Source organism: Microtus pennsylvanicus, chromosome 3 (genome assembly GCF_037038515.1).
Source record: "Microtus pennsylvanicus isolate mMicPen1 chromosome 3, mMicPen1.hap1, whole genome shotgun sequence".
Taxonomy (NCBI): Eukaryota; Metazoa; Chordata; class Mammalia; order Rodentia; family Cricetidae; genus Microtus; species Microtus pennsylvanicus.
In genome coordinates, this window is record NC_134581.1 from 139741459 (window position 1) to 139764180 (window position 22722).

The 22722-nt window shown below is 44.0% G+C and overlaps 1 protein-coding gene across 3 annotated transcripts; it reads left to right on the forward strand.

Annotated features, from left to right (window-relative positions):
- Positions 1 to 131: 131 nt before the first annotated feature.
- On the forward strand, positions 132 to 22596 carry Tstd2 (thiosulfate sulfurtransferase like domain containing 2). 3 transcript variants are annotated; one of them, XM_075967279.1, is made up of 10 exons: positions 132 to 293; positions 2454 to 2661; positions 8111 to 8406; positions 10346 to 10466; positions 12288 to 12413; positions 13278 to 13383; positions 16717 to 16835; positions 17303 to 17461; positions 18068 to 18206; positions 20342 to 22596. In XM_075967279.1, the coding sequence occupies exons 2-10, from the start codon at positions 2497 to 2499 to the stop codon at positions 20572 to 20574; spliced, it is 1464 nt and encodes a 487-aa protein (XP_075823394.1). In that variant the 5' UTR covers positions 132 to 293; positions 2454 to 2496; the 3' UTR covers positions 20575 to 22596. The 3 variants fall into 3 exon arrangements, with proteins under 3 accessions (XP_075823394.1, XP_075823393.1, XP_075823395.1); XM_075967278.1 differs by having other exon boundaries at positions 132 to 212; XM_075967280.1 differs by having other exon boundaries at positions 213 to 423.
- Positions 22597 to 22722: the final 126 nt, after the last annotated feature.

Genomic DNA, 22722 nt, shown 5'->3' on the forward strand with positions numbered 1-22722 from the left:
TATCCCGGCTGGGGCGATCCCGCCTCAGCTTTGCACCGGCCCGGCGTTGTTTTCCCGGCGGCCCCTGCGCCGACGGCTTTAGAGACTTCCGGAGCGAGGTTACGTTTTCCCAGGGACTTTCTGCGCACGCGCGCGCCGGGGGCGTGGACTCGAGGGAGGGAAGCCGCGCCAAGTTGGTGAAGGGAGACCCAGGAAAGGCCTAAGACCGGCGGGTATGTGTTCTCACTCTCGCCGCCCGGCCGTAGCTGCCTCGGGAGACGTGGGCGGGCGGGAGGGCAAACCGCTCCCCAGCGGTAAGGAAGCCAGGCCGCCCGGCCGAGCCGGCTCCTGGTCGTCTTCCCGCCCACTTCTCCCAGCTGACGGATGAGGACGGTGCAGAGCGATCTAGTTCCAGTTGTTCTTCTGTCACTACGCACGTGTACAGTATGTGGGTGTCCTCTGCCTTGATGTCTTTGTTGGGCACCAAACTGCCTTGCCCACGTCCTTGTCTGGCCGAAACTCTTCCTTCAGTCTTACTGGTTTCAGTAAAAGGACGTTTCTGTCGTTTGCTTAATCCATGAATTTAGGGAGGAGTCATTGGATCCTTCACTTCCTGTGTAACCCTTTATGCACAGACACTGCCCGCTGTACTTTGAGAGCAAGTCCGTTAATCAAACTTATTGACTACTATGCTTAAAACTCTTCACGGACTTTAAAAATAGAAATGTTTTATGTCTTTGTACCTGGGTGCGCAGGAGCCTATGGAGACCAGAAGAGGGCATCAGAGCTCCTGAAATTGGAATTTCAGACACTTGTGAGCTGCCATGTGGATGCTGGGTGCTGATGGGGGGGGGGGGGCGAAATCACGGGTCCTCTGCTAGAGTAGTAATCGTTCTTAACCACTGAGCCATCTTTCCGGCCCTACTTTTTTCTGTTAAAAAATATCTTTTATCTGTTCATTCATACGTGTCAACAATCCATCTTCATCATATGCCCGCCAACTCTCCGGAAATTTTTATTGCAAACTCCAAACTAAGTCTTCTTGGGTTCTGTCCCCATCGCTGTGTGTGAACCACTACGTTCTTCTGATAAGTCCAGCTTGTTCATAGTTTAGGAATCAAGGCTTATTGTTTCCTTTACGTGATGCTCTCTGCTCCGAAATCTACGTGGCTGACCATCAGGTGCCTACAGAGTTATTTCTCTGACTTTTCAACTCATGCTTCATTTCATTCAACAAGTACTACGTTGTGTTAGGTAGCATTTGTCACCTTCTGTACACAAGGCAGTGTGCGGGCTACTGAATCTACAGGTGAACAGAAGGAAGCCTCATCTCTTTGAGAGCTGAAGTCCTCTAAACGACCCGTTCAGGAATGACCACAGGCACTGTAGTCTGACATACAAGTTGGGTTCAGAGAGGCAGGTACAGATTGTCCGAGTAGATTGAGCCTTTGGAAAAGTCCTCCAAGAAGATAAGCACCAGTAATTCAGGCAAGAAATGCTGGGGCCTTGCACTGGGGTGCTGGTGAATGCATTTCAAATCGGATTGCTAACTTTAAAAGGAGGGCGAAGCTTAGGGTCTGTTATGGTGGTACAGTGTTCTGGATAGTAGAGGCAAGGGGAGTCTCAAATTCAAGATTACTAGGGGTTCAGAGCCAGTCTGTTCTACACAGCAAGACGTGGTCTCAGAAAAATTAATTTTAAAAATTAGTTGCTGCCAAGATGGCTCAGCAGGGAAGCAAGCACCTGCTGTTGAAGCTGATGACATGAGTTTGGTCCTGGAGCCTGTGTAAATGTGGAAGGAGGGAGCTGATCCTGAACGTTGTCCCCTCTTCTCCACATCCATGTGTGGCAGTTGTCCCGGCACAAGTAGACACAAAGTAAATAAAATGTAACTAAAAAGAAAACAGTTCATTGGTTATAGTGTATCCATTTCAGTAAGATTTGGCCGCAGTAGTAACTTTGAAATTTTGGCTCTGAGATTTGAGAACAAAAGAAACAAACTGGTGTTGGTTGATTTTGGATGTACATAGTACTGTCCTAGTCACCCTGTGTTTTTTACGTGGTTAGCTTCCTAATTCATGTTTCTTTGACATTCTATAGCCTCAGAAAGCCCTTCCTTCTCCTCTGTGTATAAAAAGACCTTTTACCTGCCTCCTTACTCTTCTTATTTTTCTTTAAAATATTAAATTTAAACCCTGACTTTTTAAAAAATCAATGTATTGGCTTATCTTTCCCACTAGGTTGTGAACTTAAGAGGACAGACTTTTTCCTGTTGCATTTACTGCTCTATTCCCAGTGCGTAGAAGGGACCTTGGCCAAGAATAGTTGTCACAAAAATACTATTGAGTGAGCAAGTAAATGAATGGCAGCTTGGGTTATGCATCCACTGCTAATTCGTATGATTAATTAGCTTCATGTTTGCTTCAACAAGTACTCAAAGAGCTGAGCGTTGCATTTTCTCTCTTATGTCTCAGAATATACTCGACTGAAAGGAATCTGTCCTACTGATCAATCCAGATGCCTTCTTCCACTTCACCAGATGAAGAAGATAGCCTGCAGACCTGTGTTTTAAAGTTTGCTGATCTGGACTTAAAAGAATCAAATCTTATTAGCCCCAGCAGCAGTCTCAAAGCAGAGTTAGATGGCAATCTAAAGAAGAAATACTCATTTGCAAAGAAAAAGGTAAAATTGCTGTCAGTGTGTTCATGATCATGTATATAAGGTTAGTTTCCTCACTTGGCTGTAGAAAGAATTCCAGGAACTCAAAACTGTCGTGTAAGAAGGACAGGTATTAGGGCAGCTGGCATCTGTGAGGTTGTTGCTGAATGCTGCTGCTGTCAGGGAATTTGGTCTCATCTTTTCTTAAAAGCGGGGAACCAGAGGCTCATTGTTAGGAAACTGGCTGGTTAAGGAAGTATAGCTAAGAGCTGACTTTCTCACCTTCAGCCTGTAGTTCTCTTAGGGAGCCTCTTTTTGTCTCTATGTCAGTGAAGAATAAATATCTCTCTAATTTCCCAGCTGCCACCTTCAGTCAGTCTTTTTTGTTATTGTTTTTTTTTTGTTTGTTTGTTTTTGTTTTTATGTGCCACCACCGCCCAGCTCTTCAATCAGTCTTATAATCAGACGTGTCCTGTTCCTGTCCTGACTGCCTGGTCCCAAATAACCAACACAGAGGCTTAATATGACTTATAAATGCCTGGTCCGTAGCTCAGGCTTATTACTAGCAAAGTCTTACCCTTAAATTAACCCATAATTCCTATCTCTGTTTAGCTACATGGCTTGTTACCTTTTCTCGGTACATTCTCATCTTGCTTCTCTGCTTTTGCAGGCAACTCTCTGACTCCATCCTTCCTCTTCCCAGAATTCTCCCAGTCTGGAATCTCTTCCTGCCCAGCTACAGGCTAGTCAGTTTTTTATTAACAATGAGCATAATCCACAGCATAGTCTTATAAAGATTTCCTTGAAAATGAAATTCAGAGGTTACAGAGGTCCTTTACCAGTATTATTTTTTTATTTTTTTTGGTTTTTCGAGACAGGGTTTCTCTGTGGCTTTGGAGCCTGTCCTGGAACTAGCTCTGTAGACCAGGCTGGTCTCGAACTCACAGAGATCTGCCTGCCTCTGCCTCCTGAGTGCTGGGTACCAGTATTATTTTGCAATAATTTCAAACTTAGAGAAATGTGAGAAGGATTTTATAAATAATGCACATGCTGGCCTTGTCCATTCATCTCAATACAGGAGGCTCACCTGGTTCCACAGAAACTGAGCTGGTTACAGCACCCACTCCCTGGGTTTGGTTGCCACACCTTAGTCCTTCCTTTTTGGCCAATGCTGACCTTGAACTCATACCTGCATTTCCAATGATCTGAGTGCCCGGCAAGGGGTTACAGGCACACAATACCATATTTCGCTTGGTCTTTAAACTAGAACACTAAATTTTTCTCTCAAGTCATAGCCATGATGTTCTTGAAAATTATAAATAAGAGTTGTTTTGTAGATGGATTCAGTTTGGCTTTGACTCATATTTCCTTCCATGAGATTTAGAGTTTGCTTTCTTTCGGAAGACTGTCCTGGAAGAAAAGCCGTGTTCATGTCGCACGTTCTCCACAGTGCTGATGCTCTGTTACCAACTCTGTTCATTTCATTTGGATAGTAGAGGGAACTGTCTGCTAGGTCTCCCATTTCATTCGCCAGTGATTGAGAAGGAAACCACAGTGCTAACAGTACCATCTCCTTTTCTTCTGGCCTGCCATGAAAGATCAGCTCTAAGAAACACTAAAAAAGCCCCACCCTGCAGACGGTAGACCCAGTCTACCCAAGGTGAAGGAGGTCCATGAGTGATGTGCTTCACCTCTGACACAGCCCCATGGCCCATGTAGACGGGGAGGCGGGGAGAGAGAATTGATGCCATAGAGTTGTTCTCTGGCTTTCAAGTGTGCACCATGGCTTGTGCCCCTCCCCGCAATTATAAAGTTTAAATTTTTTTCAAAAGGAAAACAGATAATACATATAAACTAACAGGTCAGGAAAAGTAGGAAAAAAATTCAGCCTTAGTACTAATTAAAAATACACAAAAATAAAGTAGCATTTATCTTGCATTTTAGCAGGGAAGCAATATTTAAAATGTTGACAATAAAAAAATTAGATACCAATAAGACATAGGCCATTTATATGCTTTCTGGCTGAGAGCATACACTGACCCATGCATATAATTTCAAACTTGGTCCGATTTGATCTACCCATTTTTCCTCTCTACACCTAAGTGGATAGGTGATGAAAGCGACATAGGTTCATGCTCGTTCTCGGTGCTTCCACCTGCAGGTACTGGGTGCCCCTCAGTGGGTTTTAGTTGATAATTAGTTAAGAGAATTTTGTGTTAAATTTTATTGTTTTGCTTTTTTAAAATTTATTTATTTTATGTATATGAATGTTCTACCTACATGTATATCTTTATGCCAGAAGAGGGCACTAGATCCCACTAGAGATGGTTGTGAACCACCATGTGGTTCCTGGGAATTGAACTCAGGACCTACCTCTGGAAGAGCAGCCGATGCTCTTAACAGCTGAACCATCATCTCTCCAGCCCCTTGTGTTGAATTTTTTAACAATGACCATAAATAATGTTTATGAAAACAATGTGATACTCAGCTGTAGATGCCAGGAAGGAAGGAGATGCAAAGAGAAGTCAAGACTCAACACCATTGCAGTTAGTTTCTGGGGCAGAGGGACAGCTAGACACCAATGCATTCCCTTCTGGTCTTTCCTAGTGTGCCTAAGGTGTCACTGGGGCTACATTGTGTCAGCTGATTCTAGCCAGTGCTTTCAAGTAAAATGTCAGGAACATTTTTCCATGAAAAGCTTCATACTAAACTTGAAAACTATTTAATGCCTATGGAAAGTAGTACTCCATACTTTATGATTTCCTTTTTTAAAAGGAACACTGTCTGTTACTTGCAGTGTTTTACTGATATATATCTGAAATTCAGCTCCATTCTTCAGAATAGTCCCTAAAATGGGTTAAAACATTTGAATATTTTGAGGTTCTTGATGTCTTCATTAGATAATTGGTAGTGTTCTAGAAAGATAAATATATATTTCCTTCTGGTAGTATATTTTGCTATCTGTTTTATTTTTACCTATGGCAGAGTCAAGTCATCTTATAGAAGACTTTATGTATAGGTAATAATTATGTAATAGCTGTAATAGGAACTTTAAGAGATACCCACAAACTTTTACTACAGTAATATAAATAATACATTAAATGATGCAAGTGTTATAGGGAAAAGTTAGAGAAGTTTAAAGAGATTTCAGCTTGTTCTGTAACTTAGAATGGTCAGAAAAAGTTCTCATCAAAAGGTGAGATTTGAAGATGTATAGAATGACAAACCATATGGACACTGGAGGGAGAAGGATCCAGTGTAATACAGAAGCCTGCAGGCTGTGTTTGAGCAAAAGCCAAGAAACTGAAACGGGATGGGGTAGGAGCAGAGGAAGGAGCCAGGTTATTGGGGACTTCCTAGAGGATAGAAAGAGAGCCTCTGGGGAATTTTGAGCAGTGGAATGATATCTGGTCTAGGTTTCTGTTTGAATTTTTGTTTGTTTGTTGTTTTAAGACAGGGTTTTTCTGTGTAACCCTGGCCATCTTAGAACTTGGTCTGTGGACCAGACTGGCCTTAAACTCAGAGATCCGTATGTCACCATGCCTGGCTTGATCTAGATTTTAAAAGAAGCATTTTGACTGAATGGAAAACAAGTGGTGACAGTATGGAAAGAGGGAGGCCAAGAAGCTATTATAATAATCCAGGGAAGAGTGATGGTGGCTGGGGTCGGTGGAATGGTAGCAAGGGAGAAATGGTTAGATTTTTGGTGTCTTTGGAAATAAGAGTTGATGGATTAGATGTAGGATGTGGAAGAAAATGTTCTGTTAATGTTTTTTATTTATTTTTGGAGGTAGTCTTACTTTGTAACCTTGGCTGGCCTAGAACTCAGACTGTCCTTGAACTCACAGAGATCATTTGCCTCTGCTGGGATTAAAGGTGTGCACCACCCTTCGTTTTTGTGACGCACGTGTTGATACACTTGCTCCGTGTTCTTCCTCATTAAGTCTTATAGAAATTTCTAATGTATTAATTGTGGTAGCCAAGGCTCCAGTTTGTTAATGGCTTCATACCTATAATGGATAGAGTACATTAGGAATTTGGATTTGGGGTATGAGGCATCTTCAGTAACACACAGGTTACAAGAATCCAGGCTAATGTTACCTCTGCAGGCCTCAGCATATTTCCAAAGTTGCCACTCCAGTAAAGCTGAGAGAGAGAGAGAGAGAGAGAGAGAGAGAGAGAGAGAGAGAGAGAGAGAGAGAGAACGAGAACACAAAGGAGCATACATGGGAGGTTTTTATGGACCAGAAGAGGAGTTGTAACATGCCACTTCCATGAGGAAAGAGTTGTGCAGCCTTAATTGCAAAAGCTAGGAAATCCAGATTCTCAGGAAGGATCTTGATGGATGAGCAGTAAGAAGTTGTTACTTTAGAACAGTCTTGCCTCGGTATTCCTGAGGGATACTTACCTTATTTAGGCTGCAGTTGCCTTAAGTGTATGCTTCAAAGAATGGGCATCTTTTCAATTAGATAAGATTTTGGTGACTTACAAAAGAAGAGTATTTCAGAGACTAAGCTGAGCATAAACTAGGCCGGGGGCAGGGGTGTTGAAATAACACTAAGGAACAGTAAAGAAACTGGTTCATTTGAACTAAGATTGTAAAAGAAATAGAAAATAATGGATGAGGCTGGAAGCAGGATGGGAAACATTCGGGAGTCATTGTTTCTCTGTTCTGTATTAGACAAGGGCATAATTCTATTATGATGCTTAACATTTATGTAATCCTTTGATTTACTTTTTCCAAGTAGAAATTTGGCACCCCCAGGCTGAATAACTTCCTCACATTTGTTTCCAAAGGCAAGTAGCAGAGCCAGTATTTACAACTAAGTGGAAACATTAAAATCGTAATTTTATAACCATCAAGTAGAGAAATAGCATTTTCTGGTGTCAGAAGGGCCTCTGCTATGACCTTTGGAGTGTTTAAAAGTGGTTCGACAGAGCAGCAGTTCTCCACTTGGGGCCGCATACCAAATATCCTGCATATCAGATATTTACAGTATGATTCATAACACTAGCAAAATCACAGTTATAAAGTAGCAATGTAATCGTTTTATGATTGGGGTAACCACAACGTGAGGAACTGTATTAAAGGGTCACAGCTTTAGGAAGGTAGAGAACTGCTGTCTTAGAGGAACCAGAGGACCCTCCCATTTCAGAGACCTGTGTGGACAGGGACTCTGGAAGGTAGAGGCAGTAAGGTATCCAGATTCAGAAGAAGAACATAGATGTTGAATGCACAGGTGTGGAAGACCAGGATACAAAGCCATACCTTACCTTTTCAAAGTCAGTGTATGAGGTTGCTGGAAGCAATACAAGCCCATGTTCTTGCTGTTGGAATTCTTCATAGACTGGCAGGATGCCAAACTAGAACCTCCCTATCCCCATGAAAAGTAACATAAGAGATTGAGTGAAACTTTTGTTACCCCTAGACCTATTAAATAATGAATGATGCTATTTGAAATGTGAATTGCAGGCCTTTGCCCTTCTTGTCAAAACCAAACAAGTTCCAGCACCTTCTTACGAATTTAAAGGAAAGCGGTGGAGATGCTGTCAGCAGCTATTTGTGGACCAGATCAGCATCCACAGACATGTGGCGACACAGCATGCTGAAGAAGTTTACCAGCAGACTGCTTCTATTCTGAAGCAGCTAACTGCAGCATTGCATGCTTCACAGAATCTTACATCCACAGACAAGAAGAACCCTCCTAGTCAGGAAGTGTCTGCTTGGCTCCCTGATGTAAGTCGCTTTAGCCCTGATGAGCTGAGCAGGTAAGTTTTTCATTCTGTATTTTGGTTTGCTTTTAAAATATTTTCCAACCACAATGATATATTACAGTTAACCTATTACAATGGATAAAATTAGAAAGACCAACAACCTTGGCAAATACGGGTGACATGGTGAAGCAACTAAAATGCCCAGTCACTGCTGGTGAGGGTAGAAATGGTCCCACCATTCTAGGAAAGAGTTTAGCAGGTTCTTTTTTAAAATTTAGACATTTTCCCAGTGACCCACTCCTGAGTATATAACAAACAAAACTAAAAACGTATGCCCACAAAAGCCTAAACATGAATGTTTGTGGCAGTTTTATTTGTAATAAAAAAGTATTGGAAACAACCTATTATTTTGTCTGATAACTAAAAATAAACTAGTTATATTTTAAAATGATAGGAACTTGAGAAATGATTCACTGGGGAAATGCTTGCCCTGTAAATATGAGGACCTGAATTTGAATCCCAGGATCCTTGTAAAGCCAGGCATGGTAGTGCTTATGGACAATCCTCGTACTCCTACAGCAAAATGGAGGCAGGAACAGGATCACCAAAAGCTCACAGGCCAGCAAGCATTGAGTGCACGCAATAAAGAACAAGAGACTGTCTCAATCAAGGTGGAAGGTGAGGACTGACATCCAAGATTGTCCTCTGACTTCCACATACACACTATGTGCCTGCATTCACACATAAACACATTCATACCATATACACACAAAGATTAAAGAATAAAAATAATTTGAAATATGAATTGGAATGCAATTGGATTGGAATTCAGTTGAAATGGAAACAATTGTAAATAGTGATAGCAGGAGCATGAAAGGATGAATGCAGCCATGTTAGAATATGGAGCATTGCCGGACACCTTTAATCCCAGCATGGAAGGCAGAGGCTGCCAGATCTCAGCTCAAGGCCAGCCTGATCTACAGAGCGAGTTCCAAGACAGCCAGGGCTGTCACACAGGAAAACAAAAAAATAAAAAAAGAGCATTGTGCAGCAAGAGCCATGGACAGTGGTTGACACAAGGCTGTGTGTGAATGGTTTGTCAAATCTTTATGCCGAGAGGCCAGAAGCCACACAGAAGAGTCTGTGTGTGGCTGCATGAGTGGAGGGCAAAGCCGTTCTGTAATGATAGAAAGCTTCTTTCTGAGAGTTTGAATGGGAATGTATGCTTGAGTTTCATTGTAAGTTATACTTTGATTTAAAATGTCTAAATAAATGGAGTAGGCAAGAATCAACAGATTTGTTTGGTCCATGTACTGATGAATTCAGAACTATACTTTCAGACAGATAAATCATTCATCAAGATGGGAAGGGCTTGGAGAGATGGCTCAGTGGTTAAGAGAACTGACTACTTTTCCACGGAATAAACCTGGTGGCTCAACTGTCTTTAACTCAAGGGTATCTGATGCCCTCTTCTGGCTTCTGTGGGCACTGTATGCATATGATACACAGACATACATGTAGGCAAAACATCTTATACATAAACATAGTAAATACATAAAATGTTTTTTAAAAGATTATTTGGAGAATGCATTATTCCACATGCTGAATATGAAAAAATGGAAGTCAAACTTTTTCATCATGAATCAATGGCCAATCATCGTGGCCAGTCAAACCAGATGCTGTCTTCTGATTGAGGATAAGTCACAGTGGACTCATTTCCAGCTTGCCATAAAGGGGTTAATAATATCTGTCTCTTGGGTGTGAGTGGTAAGTGAGGACAGTAAAGCAGATTTGCTTTCTGTAATGTAAGAAGTAAGTCCTATGCAGACACTCTCCTATGTAGAGAAAATATGAAAGAGAATGTTAGGAGAATAATAAGAACACAGGTATGAGTTGTTCCATCTTTGCCTTCTCCCATTTCTGCATAGATTTACTGGGAACTGTGACCTCCTTGTGACTCAGGTGCTCTTGCCCTCTGACTTTCTTTTTGTAGTGACCAGAGCAACGGGGATGGGGAGGTACTCCTGTATTACTGCTACTGTGACTTGGAGGACCCCCACTGGATTTGTGCCTGGCAGACAGCTCTATGCCAGCACCTGCACCTCACAGGCAAGGTAAGCCCTGCTACACATGTGCCCTGCTGCATACATACACTGCACAGCCTTATCCTGTGCCCTTAACTCTGGACTGCAGGAGCTGTGCTTTTTGTGGTAGTTTTCACTTCCCATTCTCAGAATAAGGGAAATCCTGCTTGGCATTCTAGTGAAGTATTAAACAGCTGTTAATATGTTATTTTTATAGACCAGGAGTCAGTCAACTACACCTAAAGGGTCATATAGTAAATATTTTAGGCTTTGTTTAAAAAAACAAAAAACAAAAAACCTCTACTCATTTGATGTGGGATTCCCTTCTTTATTTGTGTTGCTTTTATTGGTTAAATGAATAAAGAATCTGCCTTGGCCTGTGATAGGGTAGAGTAGAGCTAGATGGGAATAGGGGAGAGGGAAGGTGACGTGACAGACAATGACAAAACTGAATGCTGGGAGAAAGAAGGAGGAGTCAGGAAACACCATGTAGCTGCCAGAGAGTAATGATGGGAGCTGTCAGCTGGAACCTTGCCGGTAGACCACAACCCTCATGGTTAAATATAAAATAATGGAAATGGGTTAATTCTAGATGCAAGAGCTAGCTAGCAATATGCTTAAGCTATTGGCCAAACAGTATTGCAAATAATAAAGTTTCTGTGTGATTATTTTGCAAGTCTGAGCAGCCAGGAAACGAGCAAGTTGCCTCCTACAACACTCATTACTGTTGTAGATTGAAAACATTCATGCGTGGTACTTAAAGGAGTAGATATGGCTGTGTTCTGATACATCTGTATGCTGACAGTTTGCTGATAGCTGAGACAGAGAGATGTTCTGTACTCAAAAGCCTTCACATGTAGGTTTGATTTCGAAGTATAGCATCGATTTTCCTAGAATCAGGTCTTTCAGCATCTCAGGTACTGGCATTTGTACCTCCTTCTCTTCTGTGAGGCCTCTCCTCCTGGACACGCCTTATGCCCTCTTAGAGTGCCGCTCCAGTGCTGTTTCCTCAGAAGTACAATGGAAATTGTCCTCACAACTCTCTGCCTGTGCACCTGCTCAGAGACTATCGCAGCTGACAGTGGAACCTGTCTCACTCACAGCACAAGGCCTCATGGGGCCAGCAGCTTTATCTCAGTTGATGTAGTCTCAGTGCTGGTGCAAGCACATACCGGGTACTCTGTAAGGACTGGAGAATGTCGAATAAAGGGAAGACTGCATGTTCCTAGCATACCCACAAGTGTGTATGTATGTGTGTATGTGTGTAAAGATAAGAGGAAGCATATTCCCAGATGGTAATATTCATCTCTGCATGAGAGGACAGCATTTATTTTTGCAAAATGCTGTTTGTGATCTATTCTCCATGTATATGTCTATTAAATAATTTTCAAAATTTAAGTCAGAAGGAAGTGAAGTAGAAACCTTTTGAGGTTCTTCCACACCCCAGTTATTAATAAACTGATTGGTCAGTGACATTTTCCACACCCGTGTTTGACAAGTACTGGTACTGCTCGCCCCACTCAGTTCCTCACCACACCCTGGCCTGCAATAATCCTCGACTCCATTTACTTCTCTTCTGCCACCCTAGACCACGCTGCCACTCTGTCTTGTCCATGTGGTAACTTCCAGACAAGCCTCCAGCCCCCAGTCCACCCTCCATTTAATCTGCTCTCCACACAGAATAGTCTTGTTAGAGCTGCTCCAGCAGCACCAGGTGGGCCAGGCCCCTCCTTCACAGCTTAGCTACCATAGTGCTCTCCACACTCCAGTGTGTCCTTCAGTTTCCTGGGACTCACCAAAATTTGTTTTGGTTGCCTTTTTTGCACCCTTCTCCCACCGTCTGTGTCTCAGATTCGGATCGCTACTGAAGGAATCAATGGAACTGTTGGAGGAAGTAAAGTGGCCACCAGACTCTACGTGGAAGTCATGCTTTCTTGCCCGTTGTTTAAGGATTACCTGTGTGAGGAAGATTTTAAGGTAAGAGAAAAAGAAAGTGAACTAAAGCTAGAGCAGTCTGCTTTCGTGGGCCATTGAAGGGTGCGTACAGAGCCGGACAAATGCCTTCCTTTCCCTTTGAGTTCCAAGCCAGTGCAGTAAACCAAACGTGCTTGTCACTGTTTCCATCTAGTGACTGTGTCACCTTGGATCAGTCAGTACCCTTCCTAGACCCTAGTCTCCCTTCCTAGAAGGATGTTACAGTTAAACAAGCTGTTTTTACTGGAGAGACTGTTTTCTCAGATCTCTGTGAGGTACTGATGTTGGAGTCTCCTCTGTATGCTGTGATTAACGTTAATGAATAAACTGCCTTGGCTTGTTATAGAGCAGAGCGTAGTTAGGCAGAGGGGACTATGGTTTTAGGAAACCTGAAAAGAAAGTTGACACCACATGAGAATAAAGTTGTGGTTCTTTCAGCAAAGGTGGTATGTCTAAGAACTTTATGCTTCATCACAGTAAGTAATAAGCTGGCAAGAGCACTTCACTCACTTCACTAATTCTTATGCTGATCACAGCAAGACACTAGCTGTCATTGCTCCAGAGCAAAAGCTGCCTGCTGTGTGATCACATGTGAATGGCTCAGTGGTGCCGAGTTACATGTACATAGCCATACAAACACAATGTTCCTGCATGTGGAAATGTCACAGTAAGCATTTATTAACGTTGAATCATCTGGAACATTCTGGACCACAGCTTTATCTCCATTGACAGTTCCTTTTTTCTCCTAATTTGAGGTTTAAAACTTCAACTATCACACTATTAAAACAGACCATAATTCTTACATTTGGCACTTGTCTTTGGCTGGCAGTGGGAGAAGTTAACCTTGTCTTATTTCTCCTTGGCTAGAGCAGCAAAGGAGGAGCTCACTGCTTCCCAGAATTGCGAGTTGGTGTGTTTGAAGAGATCGTGCCTATGGGGATCAGCCCCAGCCAGGTCTCCTACAAGAATCCCGGTATGCTTATGTTTTAAAGAACTGTGCTTTCTGTCATAGACAAACTAGAAAGACACTGACCAGCAGAAACTGTAGTCAGTCTTCTATTTAAAATAGCCGTAGGGTGGCTAACTCTGCCTATCCAGGACTTAAACAGGCATCTGTGGTGCTTATGGTAACTAAAGGCTCACTTTAGACCCACCAGCACATTTTTCTTGGTGATAGTTTAGCAAGAAGTTGTTTCCCCTTTCCAGAGAGAGCAATTTGAAAGCCATGTGGTTATTACCTACAAATAGTTCATCAGCAAAAACAGCACATGGCTTTTACCATGGTAAGCAAATAGCTTTCAGAACCAAAGCATTGTTCTTGAACATTCGACCCCTGCTTCCCTGTGCTTGCTATAGATTATTGAAAAGTATTTGTGTGGTGGGGATTTTTGGTTTTGTTTTACTTTTTACCATGAAAATTTCCAAACATTAACCAGAGTAGGGGAAATAATAGAATGAACTTCCATATACTCACTCAGCAGCCTCAGCAGCTACACATCCATGGCAGTCTGTCCTCTGACCCCTTCCCTTTCTCTCACCCCAGGTCACTTTAAAGAGAACCTCCGTGCTATATTATTTCACTCCTAAATGCTTCAGTAGATACCTCTAAAGGATTAACAGTTAAGTTTTACTAGTAACCATGTCTAAAACATCTTAGCAGTAATTACTTAATGAATATCTTTTTCTTTTTTTTTTTTTAAATTTTTCATTTTTTTTCTTAAAACTTTTAATATTTATTTATTTATTATATTATGTGTATAGCATTCCTTCCACATGAGCCTGCAAGCCAGAAGGGGGCGCCAGGTCTCATTATAGATGGCTGTAAGCCACCATGTGGTTGCTGGGAATTGAACTCAGGACCTCTGGAAGAGCAGTCAGTGCTCTTAACCTCTGAGCCATCTCTCCAGCCCCTTAATGAATATCTTGTCAGTGAATTCCCAGTTGTGTCATGATTAAGTTTCTATTAGGATTAAATAAGAGGAGCTAAGATGGGTCACTGAGTAAAGCACTTGTCACTCAAGAGTGGGGACCTAAGCTCCGGTCCCCAGAACCCATGTAAAGCTGGTCCAGTGATGCACATCTACAGTCGCAGTCTCCTGCTATGAGATGGGAATCAGACACAGGAGACTGAGGCTCAGGCCAGCGGGCACACAGATGGAAGGAGAACACTGATGCCTGAACTTGTCCTCTGACCTCCACACAAACAGAAAACAGATTGAAGTAAGATCTCTTCAACAGCAAAAAAAAGTCTCTAAGTTTATATATTCAGCTCTACAGATTGTCATAGTCACTTGTTTTGTAGAGTCTCTCAGAATCTGGATAGTGTTAACTGTATCCCATGGGGTAGTCCTCAGCTGGCTGTATCTCCTGGAGATACACTCATATATGTGTGTGAGTGTGTACGTGGGCTTACAGGCTGCAATGAGCATGTGGAAGTCAGAGGATAAGTCATGAGACTGGAGGCAAGTTCCTTTACCTGAGCCTTCTTGCTTACCCTGCAGGTTGGTTTTGAAGGCACCCACTCTTATGTCTGTAGAGTTCTTCAGTCTTGGAATAGTACTAACTCTATCCCGATAGGGTGGTCCTCTGCTCACTGATCTCCCTAGATTGCTATTTAAAGTGAGAGCTGTGCTGTTTTGTAGAAATATGGGAGCCCCATTACATTAGTTTTCAGCTTCTAGTATAAGTGGAAATAGGTGAAATGAGCTAACAGAACTTGTCCAGTGCATGTCAGTATGTACTGAATAGAAAACTATTAGTGAGTTTGTTTACTTTTTTCATACTAAGTCCCTGAGATACAGTGTGTATGTCATACTTACGGTCACTTTCCTCAGAGTACACTCAGGTAGCTGTCAGCCACACTGATTAGTGACATCTGTGCTTGACAGCTCTGTGTCAGAGCCTTGATTATCAGGTTTAGTCCCTTTCTTTCCTTCCACCCACACGATTGCCTCCTAGGTAGTATTGCTTTCTCTCAAAGAACAAAGGGCCGTCTGCCTCTCAGGTATTCATTTTTAATAGGTAAATATCAAAAAGAAGGCCAAGAGTTAAGTTAAAGGGAAATGGGGTCAGATACAAGCATCTTAGAATAGGCTCATGCACAAAGAGATAGGACCCAGGTAGGGATGTCTCTGTTTGGTGTCCCCATCTTAGCAGGAGGCAGTATGACAGCAGCTCTCCTTGGTGTGGCAGAACACTGCTTGGGAGCTGAGGGGAGACTGGCCTGGGCTGCCTTCAGCTCAAGCAGGTGGTTTAAAGGGACCTCTTGTCAACATGTCCATCTGGGTCCCTTTCTGTTTGGACCCTCTCTGCCAGAAGAGCAGCAGTAGTAACAGCAGAAGCAGGGAACACATTTGGCTCCTGAAACTCCCTGCCTGGAGAAGGCAAAGAGAATTTCCATGATTCTCATCACAGTTCTGAACCTCATTTTTGACATCATTGTTTTGGGACCCATGCAATTATGTGACGCTACCTGAGTAGCATCAGACCTGGTTACATTCTATAATTGTAGCTTTGAGAGTTAGAAAACGAGACTGTGCTCTCCAGGTTTGGAGAGTTATCGAGCGGTTGTTGGGATTCATGCCCAATAGAGTCAGGCTCCCGATGCTCACAATTGGTAAGATGCTGGGATTTCTGTCCTGAGGGTCTGGAGACAAAGCTCACAGACTAGAGTTCCTTCTCCACCCTTGTCTCTCCTGATGTATGGCTTCTCTTTTCCTCTCACTTCCTTTCCACCCACCTTTTTCCCTTTTGCGTGTACACAAATTTAGATACATTCTTCTTACCTATTATCAAAGGCAAAACTTTTGATAATAGTTTTACACAAGCTCAAACTTTCCATAACATCATGCTCTCAACTACCTTAGTCTAAGCCGAGGTTCTAGCCTTGAATTTGGGGTCAACTTTGTTACTTGACAGTTTGTAGACTGTAGTGAATCCTGAATGTATTGAAGCTCCTTTGTGGACATTGACAGTAGGACACTGTCCATTTCCTGACTCACTCGTGACCACAGCCGCACATACCAGAACAGCACTCCAAATAAATCCCCAAGCATGTGGTTTAAGAAAACCTTATTTCTTATTTCTGAACTGTTAGAGCTCTGTAGTCTCAGGTTAGAGCAAGGAGATGGCGATGCCTGGGACTGGGACATTTTATCCTGATGGTCAGATAGTGTCATTTGTTTCCATGGTAATTGATGAAAGGAGGGTTAGGTGGGAAGTAGCTGAGTCAGCGCTTCAGTCAGGTCAGGACAGTTGTGATTAGATCTCCCTGTTGTTTTAATGTAATTGTTTGGCTTGATTTTAGGAATCCATTTATCCCCTGGTGAATTTCATAAAGAAATAGAAAAGTTTTTATCACAGGCAAATCAGGAACAGGGTGATACTATCCTACTGGACTGCAGAAACTTCTATGAAAGCAAAATAGTAAGTAAGCGCCAGAACTGAGTGGCGTGAAAGGGTGGGTGTGCCTTGCACAGCACAGTGTATGTCCCGTGTGGAACCTTTAGCCACATCAGTCTCCTTCCTGTACCAGCAGCATCAGGGAGAACGTAAGTCCTAAACTCCAAGTCTGTTGAGAAAGTCTAAGTCTGTTAAAGAAATCTTGGCATATAAAGTGATTTTGTTTACCATGAACCTCCCGTTGGCATGTGCTACTGACCTTGTAGCTGCCACTGTAACCTAGACCATTCCCCTGAGGGATCTGTAAGAAGGGAACCCACAACCCCAGTCCTGTGTCTAGTTCCAGATCTTGAGGTTAAAGGGTAAAAGTGTGGGATGCAAACCTTGGGTAGCAAATGTTTGTTGCTGTTGCAAAGATGGGGATTGTTATACAGACTGAGTTCCCAGCAGGTACATTTTTCTAATCATTTCCTTCTGTCCCTATGTTGTAGGGACGATTCCAGGGCTGCTTAGCACCAGACATCAGGAAATTCAGTTACTTCCCTAGCTACGTTGACAAAAACCTTGACATTTTCAGGCAGAAGAGGGTGCTGATGTACTGCACTGGGGGCATCCGCTGCGAGCGGGGTTCTGCATACCTCAGAGCCAAGGTGAGCCTCTGCAGGCCCAGCACATGGGTGAGCCAGCTCCACCATCACCAGCCTGTTATGGAGCCTCCCACCCTCACTCCCACCCCTTCACCCCTGCTCAGCCCCTCCTCCCCTAGCCGGCTGAAGGATTTACTTTCCTGGCACAGCTCCAGCATGGGGTTTGTAAATCTAAACCCAAGCTTCTTAAGTCTCCAGCACTTAGTGGTCTTGAAGACTCATTAAGTACAGAAGAGCAAGCTTAGCTGAGTGGCTCCCCTTTCTTAATCCGTGTGCCTGATCCCAAGAAGAGCAAATTCAGTAACATTACATGTCCCAACAGATGCCCTCCTATATTTAGGGGTAGCAAAAATAGTTAGGCTTCCCAGGATCTTAGAAGGTGAAGGGCCCAACTGCTGTCATCACCCATCTCCCCAGAAGGCAAGGTCTGGCCAGGTGGTTCTTTGACCCTTTGGTCAGCATTTTCCACACTCTCGGAAGGCCACGGGGAGCCCCTGACTGATGGGCACAGGCAGTGTGGCTGCACTGGCTGGGCACTCACCACCATAGAGCTGCTTCCAAGTCCCTTTGTTTCTTTCAACATCTTGATATTTTTTTGTCTATATCCAGGGAGTGTGTAAGGAAGTGTTTCAGCTCAAGGGTGGCATCCACAAATACCTGGAAGAGTTTCCTGATGGGTTTTACAAAGGGAAGCTGTTTGTTTTTGATGAGCGGTTTGCCCTGGCCTACAACAGTTCTGTGGTATCAGGTAAGTCAGCCCAGGTCCAGAGCCTACATTGTGTCAGGTCAGAATCATTCACCATTCTACACTCGCTGCTCAGAGAAGGCTGCCAGGACCTGAACATGACATGGAGAAGTGGAGGTCACTGTGCCACCCCTTTGTTTCCCAGCAGCTGGAGATGCAGGAATTAAACAGGCATCAGATGGTCCTGGCCATGCTGTATACTGAGTAGGCAAGTCCTTTAAAGTGCAGGCAGTGGACAGGTTGTGCCAGACGTCCTAGGTCTTTGTCGCCATAGAATTCGTAATACTGCCACATCCTTCTGCTGCTGCTGCTGCTGCTGCTGCTGCTGCTGCCGTAGGGAACTTAGCACGGCGTCATACCGCAGTCTCCCACTGGACGTAGTCAGGCCTCCCACTAACTCTTTATTTAATGTTACAGGTAACTCAGCTCTTGTTGTATCACACAGTCTGAAAACTATTTTGCTATTTCTTATTTCTATACAATTGATTTCCTTTGTAATGCTGTGCATTTGATTTTATTCATTTAAAATTATTTCTCATAGACAAGGTCCGTAGTCATTAACAGGCTGCCAAGTAAACCCAGGGCAGAAGAGTAAGAATTAGATGCCGTGGACACAAGTGCACACTAGGGGGCTTGTTTAGAGGCCCTAAGGAGAGCACAGCAGCTGGCCAGAGACTTGTCCTCTTTTGTATGGGGAAAGTCATCCTCATCAGCTGAGCTGCAGCATGAGCTGGGACACATGGAGCCATGAGGGAGGACGGGGACACCTGCTTAAGCAGCCAGATCAGCCAAATCAACCCTGGCAATCAGTGGGGTGACAGATGCCACAGTCAGATGCCCTCGTGTCCCCAAGTGCGCACTTGAGGGAAGGTGAGAATGGAAGAGCAGGAGCAGGCCGTGCGGTGGCTGCTGCACTGCTTATAGTTGGCCGGCAGTGCTGGGCCCACACAGAAGGGAGGAGAAGGAGAGGCAGTCCTCCAGAAGGCAAGTTTCCCTGAGTACTGCAGTTCAGTAGTATCTGGATGAAAAAGTCCTAGGCAGACAACCTTCATGGCTCCTACAGTTTCTAGAACACTTGTGAACACAGGCCTCTTAGATAGTAAGGTTTGTCTTCTCTCCTTCCTTTCTGGTCTTTGTAAAAAAAAAAAATTACATTTACTTATGTGCTCATGTACATTCTACAACACACATGTGGAGGTCAGAGGACAACTTACAGGAATTGGTTCTCTCCTTCCACCATGTAGATCATGGGGATGGAACTCGGGCTATCATTCTTGGTAGTAATTGTTTTATCCACTGAGCCATCTTACCTGTCTACCTTTCTGATCTCTTTACTCATTATGGTGGTCTAATATTTGTCTTATTTTAAACCTCAAATAGTAAGTAAAAAGCAAATGAGGGATTTTATAGAAGAAATACCTGCAGGACTTGAATATCTGCATGTGACTTTTAATGTAAGAAAAAGCCCAAAGGTAGCATAGTCAAGCAAGGGGAACTGTGGTATTTTGGAAGATAAGCTGGCCAGGAAACACAGGCTGAAAAGGAAGATAAGGTGCAGTTGGGGAGTCAGGTGGTAGCCTGGGGTAGAGATGGTGGATGAGATGTGAGGTCATCTGTATTCAGGTGTGCGGTCCCCCTGGGCAGGGAGGTTATATCGGGGAGAGCCTGTGTAACGTGGGTAATAAGGTGTTTTCAGAAGTGCTTATGAGAAAGAGATGAACCTGTTTTTCAGATGGGAAAAAGGACAATGGATGGGTGAAGGCAAGTCAGAACAGTTTCCAGAAGCCTCTCCACACCTACCCCTCCCCCAGCAGAGGCTTTTCTCTTTCCTAGAAGATAGGAGTGCTATTTCCTTTTGATCTGTTTGTTTCTATTCTGAGACAGGGCCTCACTGTGCATGTAGCCCAGGCCAGCCTTGAACTTGCAATCTTCCTGTCTCAGCCTCCCAAGTTCTGAGGTGATAGTTGCTGCCACCCTGCTTGACTTGGAAACATTCCCTTGGACCAAAAAAGTAGTGAACTTAGGGTTGTATTTGGGAACTGGATAAGCACCTCTGTGTGTGAGAGACAGAGAGACAGAGGGGGTGTGTGGAGAGGCAGTGGAGCGGGGAAAGACTAATAAAACTCTTTCTTCCCTAGAATGTTCATACTGTGGAGCCCCGTGGGACCAATATAGACTCTGTTCTACTCCACAATGCCGCCAGCTCGTTTTAACCTGTTCTGCCTGTCAAGGACAAGGATTCACAGCCTGTTGCATCATGTGTCAAGACAAAGGGGGCAAACAGGCGTCGGGCCCTGCCCAGGACAGTTTTAAAGAAGAATGTGAGTGTACAGCCCGGAGACCACGCATCCCACAGGAGCAGCCTGCATGACACCCTGTGAGCCTGGAGCCAGAGCCTGACGCTGGTGAAGCTGTGTGGCATCTTCAGCATTCCCTAAGCTTCACAGTGCAGGCTTCAGTGTCCATGCATAGATTGTCAAGGTTGTAGAAACAAATCGGGAACTTTCATGTGGTCAGATGGCCTCAAGCAAAGGGGACAGGGAGTCCAGTGTTAGCTACCTAACCTGCTTGTTTTGATTCAGAATATGCTAGAGCCTGGAAAAGAGGTGATCCGTGTGGGATCCCAAGGACGTTGAGGGGAAGAGCCTTGAGCTCGGCTGCGCCATGTCTTCTCTGCCATGCAGCCGGGTAGCAGACATTGCTCTTGTCAGCAAACCTTTTTGCCTTGGCAGCAAAAGCAGAGAAGCTGAGCCCTGGGTGTGGACTCTTAAACCAGGTCAGCTCCAACCTTTCACTGCGTCAGTCTCTTCGCTAACTGCCCGAAGAGATCTGTAATCTGTAGCGTTGGCCACTTCCTGCTTTGAAGACTTTACTGAATCAACCTGACCCATTCCTTTACATATGATCATGGCACTACTGAGTAGTTGGCCAGAGACCACGTAGCCTTCAGAGTCTAAAGTATTTGTACTCTGTCCCTTCACAGAAAATGCCAGCTCCCAGTTCACGTTGACAGCTCATCTGACAGAGGCAGTCTTAAAGAAGTGGCCTACATTTTTATAGATTTGGTTTCTTTGAAAGATGTCCCCCTAACAGCCCTGCGTTACCCAGCATCCCCTCTTAGCTTCTGAGTGTTCCTTGGGGATCCAGATGAGCAGCAGCAGCAGCGTGCTTTAGGACATCTGGGACACAAGATGCTGGCTTAGTGAGGTCCTTCAGCATAGCAGCTCTCTAGCCTTCCGACCTTTGGGCTCATGTCCCCATCATACGAGTTTTAAGAAGCACACACAGCCACACATAGACCAATGGCTTTAATATTATGTTGCAGTTTCCAGTGGTGCAGAATGCAGCTGCAGTTGTGTCTCAAGGAGAAGCTGAGTGGGGCTGGCCGTCCCTGCAGCTTGGTGCCACTCCTGGGCCCATGTGCAGTCTCACTAGACACTGTCAGTGGTGAGGCCCTGGCGTCACTGCTAGTTACCCTGTACTGTCCACAGCGTTACAGTTCAGTGTGCAGGGCTTCTCCTTGTCAGAAGCCCCCTGGGCTGTGCTCAACAGCTTTTGAGCCTTGTCATTATTGTAATATTGGCTGGATCCCTAAGGAAAATCATTCCCCAAAGCAACAAACAAAAATACTAGTTTAACTGGCACTGTGGTCTATTAAAAGGCACAAGAACAATGTGTTTTAGCATTTTTACTGACTCCCATGGTGTTAAAAAAGGGATCCAGTAGGAACGCCGAAATTAGGGTTCAGAGTAATCACTTGTGTTGTTTGGCCAGGAGCTCCTAATTCCTTGCCGTTTGGATGTTGTACACTGCTGTCCTTCAGAGGCGTCATTTGTAGGCAAGAGCTCTGTGATTTGTCTCCTAAGTGACCAGGCAGGCACTTGGTGTCTGTAAGCAGGGCTATGCTATGTGCCATAGCCACAGTGGACTGGAAATTCTCCCAGTGGCGCTGGCCTCACGTAAGCCATTTGCCCACTGAGGTATAGGAAGATGTTTTCCTGTGGCTAAAGGTTTTCATCCATCATGAAGTTGGCATTCAATAAAGACAGAGTGATTTCTGACTGCAGTGAGTATATGCCAGGTGTTCGGACAGAGCACTCAGGAATATGTCTGTTGCCTGGGCTGGTAGATTTTAAAACTTGAAATTTCACCGTTGCCTTTTTCTCCCCCTTCTCTTACCTGGCAGAAGGAATCCTGTATCTTTCTGACTCTTAGAAGATTCTGTAGCTTGTCTTTCATTCTTGGGGGGAAGGGGTTTGATCCTGGAATCAATTTGGCAGCTTTAATCTTGAAGTTAAAGTTTCAAGTGGGGTTGAAAAATCATGATTATCTGTTCTTTTTACTGAGCTGCTGTGACCAGACCTGTAATAAAGTATTTTACAGCGCTTCCAGACTAGTTGGGATGAGTGTTCTGTGTTGATGTGTCCCATGTTGTAAGTGCACCTAAACACCAAAGCATGGCCACCAAGGGGACTTCTGGGCTCTCACTGCCACTGTCATGCTATCTGCAGCAAGATCT